Source organism: Palaemon carinicauda, chromosome 26 (genome assembly GCF_036898095.1).
Source record: "Palaemon carinicauda isolate YSFRI2023 chromosome 26, ASM3689809v2, whole genome shotgun sequence".
NCBI lineage: Eukaryota > Metazoa > Arthropoda > Malacostraca > Decapoda > Palaemonidae > Palaemon > Palaemon carinicauda.
In genome coordinates, this window is record NC_090750.1 from 77,124,177 (window position 1) to 77,128,419 (window position 4,243).

Here is a 4,243-nt window from a genome sequence, read left to right on the forward strand (position 1 = left end):
CATCTCTCTTTAGAGAGTTGATACAGTGGTCTGAGGAGAACGTTACAAATCTTAACTTATAAAGAATATGGAGAATAACAATAAAAGAGAATATGTATATGTATATATATATATATATATATATATATATATATATATATATATATATATATATATATATATATAATATATGAAGTATCGTATTCAACTGACATAAGACATGTAATAATATTAATGTCATGTTTCAGAATGCTTGACGTCTGCACCAGGAAATGTTCAATATAAAATATAATACTGTTAATCATATGGAAAAACAAAACTGAAATTATGACACGAATACTGGACTTAGGACAGGACATAAAATTTATATTAATAGTCATCCATTTTTCAATAATTATTTTTTTTTTACAATAAAATATAATTGATATCGTAATAAGACCAGGTGATTCAAATTTTATATCAATAAAAAATTAAATGCCTTTTGAATTAACTCATGTCATACTCCGTTAGAGAATCAAAAATTTAAAAAATTCAGCCAAGGTAATAAGATAATTATATTATCATTTTTTAATCATAAAACCTAGTTATCATCACAAAAATTAAAAACTTGCTAGTATGATGGCTTTTAGTTTTTCCAGCATGGCAAAACTTAATTATTTAATTGCTTTGTAAGCTGTCTAAATATTGTATCTTATTGTCCTACCTCTTGGAAGAAGAAAACCAACACTGCTATCATTATTTCCAACAGTGGCCATGTGAGTTCATAGATATGGCAGTAACTAGAAATAAACCTCGCCTTAAGGTGAGAACTACCATTATTCTTATACTAGCGTACGTGACCCGTAAAAAATGACGGCCCACCTACTCGAGGAACGGGAGAGCTGAGTATGACCGTATATAATTAATATATATATATATATATATATATATATATACATAGATAGATAGATAGATAGATAGATAGCATTACGAACCTGTCTATGAAGGACACGGAGGACTCCTGGAGATATGCCGCTCTTGCTCTCAGGTACCGGGAATTCGAGGCGGTCTTTCACAGGAGGAATTGTTCCGTTGGTCATGGCTCTTCGGAAGTAGAGGGAAAAAAAAAACGGGATGAAAAAAAAGGTTTTCTAATAACGCGAAACAGAAGGAAAATATCCATAATTTTATTTTATTTTCACTCAATTTTCAATTCTTGTGGATATTTCAAGTGAGATATGAAATATATTTTTTTTTCATCTTTTATTAAGAAATACACATTTACAATACAATTTACAACATATACTGTACATCATAATATATTACATAACTAATTTTCTATTTTATATATAGTGTATTTACTATTAAAATTTTTACTATTAATCTAAATGTTTAAAAAAAAAATTAATAGGGCTGTTGACATTGTAAGCTCCATCCGACACATTGTTGTCATCATCATCCCTCTTATCACAGATATGAAAACCTACCTAGAAAACGAACAAGTTTTATAAGATTTTCAATGATAAATTACTGGTAGCAGAGATCAAAATAGAATGGTAATAAATGATAATGATTAGAAAAATTTATCTACTGTACTTGAAATAGGCAGCTGACCACGTCAGGAGATCTCTGGGCTGCGTCCGGATTGCTGCTTTGGTGTAATCCTTCAGGATTTTCGGCAGCGAGGAAGGGACTCGCGTTTCTCCTAAAGTTGCAACCACCATACTGTAAATTTAGATATAATGTATATATATATATATATATATATATATATATATATATATTCATATATATACACATATGTATATATATATATATATATATATATATATATATATAATATATATATATATATATATATATATATATATATATATATATATATATATATATATATATATATATATATATATATATATATATATACATATATACACATATATACACACATTATATATATATATATATATATATATATATAATATATATATATATATATAAGTATAGAAATTTATTTTGTAAATTACACAGCAGACTTTACTAGCATCTGCATAATTGCAAGAGCCCGTGCTTGGTCACAAGGGCCAGTCAATCTTCAACAACAACAACACGACAGACTCAGGTGTTGTGAATTTTTAATTATTTTTCATCATAGTTTATATCTCCACAATATCCCGCTAGGGCAATGTGTAGACAGCCTTATTTTTCTTTCTGTTTGAAAGCATTTAAATCAAGGTACTTATGATAGATATTATCTATCAGAATATTTTCCATTACTAATTATAATGCAAAAATAAAAGAAACAGAAATGTATATTGACAATTGTTGAAAATGGAATATTCCGTTTTTTATTTCTCTTCATTGGCCTTCACAAACATAGGTTGAAAATTTTACGCCTTCTCATGAATCAATACTTCATGACCCCATTTCTGAACGCATCAAAGAATATGACAACGCAATGGTTGTGGTATAAAGTTAATTATATGTTTCATTTATTGCATTTCTTTGGATATAATTGAGTGACTAGAGGAAAATTATATGTTTCATTTATTGCATTTCTTTGGATATAATTGAGTGACTAGAGGAAAATTATATGTTTCATTTATTGCATTTCTTTGGATATAATTGAGTGACTAGAGGAAAATTATATGTTTCATTTATTGCATTTCTTTGGATATAATTGAGTGACTAGAGGAAAATTATATGTTTCATTTATTGCATTGCTTTGGATATAATTGAGTGACTAGAGGAAAATTATATGTTTCATTTATTGCATTTCTTTGGATATAATTGAGTGACTAGAGGAAAATTATATGTTTCATTTATTGCATTTCTTTGGATATAATTAAGTGACTAGAGGAAAATTATCCATTTCATCAACTGTTTTATATTTCTAAATGGTTTCAGTGAATTACTTATAAAAATAATAAAAGGCAAATTTAGGAGTTTTCTTAATATATCCCAGCCAGATTTCATGAATAGAAAACTTAGATTATTATTATTTTATTTATATATCAAAAGAGGACGATAAACACCCAATAGCTTGTTGATTGATATACTCAATTGAATATATGACATATTCAAAATTTATTGAAGCATTGTTTACAAAGAGATTCTATTTTCTGATAGACTAAATCTACCGTAATCTTCACTTATATATAAAAAATAATGATCATATAGTTTCAATCCACAAAACTTTATAAGAAAATCAAGAATATTTTTTTTTCTGAATGAGAAAATAGTCAGTAATGAGGCAAGAATGTATCTTCCGAGTGAAATTCTTTCTTCCAGAAATATTCTTCTTCTTCTTCCCAAGAAATATTCTTAATAGTAAATCGGCTTCGTAGAAGTGCATAAAAACTCATATTAAAATGTAACAATAAACTGATAGCTGCAGTTGTTAAAATACCTAGCTAATCATATATGAAAAAAATGTTAAAATGGTTAATTCTTTTTGTTTTGTTTCGTTCTGATGAAGATGGAGGGAACGAAATTATCAATTTGTTTATTCAATTGCAGATTTTTTTTTTCCCACAGATCGGTTCGGTTTAGAGTTCCAGCTATGAGTCCAATCACTAATTTAATTATCAGACTTGCAATTCTGATGAATGCCATCAACTGAGCTGAGTTAGTATGTCAACCTGCGGCATGACAGAAAAACTCGTAATGCTATGTCAACACAATGTAGTTAACAAGGTTTTTCTCTATTTTCAACCGCACAGAATGATAGAATATACGTATTTATTTGACGAGAACTGCTTTGGAAGTAACACAGTTGAATGCTATTAAAATAAGAGGCGTAATTCTAACCTTACCTGTTAATTTGTTCTCAACTATCCCGTCCGTAAGAGAGCCACCAAATGTTTGGATTGAAACTGGAAGTGGAATGCGTGACGTCACTGTTCGATATTGGACGCGCTTCCCTCACTGACTAACCCCACATCACGATACAGAAATACCTCCCACTTTTTTTATCTAGAGTAGCGAAGGAACTTAACGCATTAAGTAAATAAATTGACCTGTTTTCTTATATTTCACCACTTTGATAGAAAGGAATCGCCTATTATATTCGTATGAAATGCCACCAAGCCATTAAGAGGTAGGCTGGTAGGGTGGCCATGGCACCAGCCACCCGTTGAAATATTACCGCTGGAGAGTTGTTGGGTCCTATGACTGGTCAAACAGTACTACATTGGACCCCTCTCTCTGGTTACGGTTCATTTTGTCTTTGCCAACACATACGCCGAATAGTCTGGCTTATTATTTGCATGCTCACCTCTTTCCT

At 29.5% G+C, this 4,243-nt stretch overlaps 1 protein-coding gene across 1 annotated transcript in view; it reads right to left on the bottom strand.

Moving 5' to 3' along the window:
- Positions 1-3,912, bottom strand: part of LOC137620238 (ropporin-1-like protein) — a 6,365-nt gene extending 2,453 nt beyond the window's left edge. The window contains exons 1-3 of the mRNA XM_068350478.1: positions 3,774-3,912; positions 1,555-1,683; positions 954-1,062 (exon numbers count right to left, since the gene is read on the bottom strand). Coding sequence (XP_068206579.1) covers positions 954-1,062; positions 1,555-1,682 — 237 coding nt within the window. The 5' untranslated portion in view covers position 1,683; positions 3,774-3,912. The remainder of the gene's footprint in view (positions 1-953; positions 1,063-1,554; positions 1,684-3,773) is intronic.
- Between the last annotated feature and the right edge of the window lie 331 nt (positions 3,913-4,243).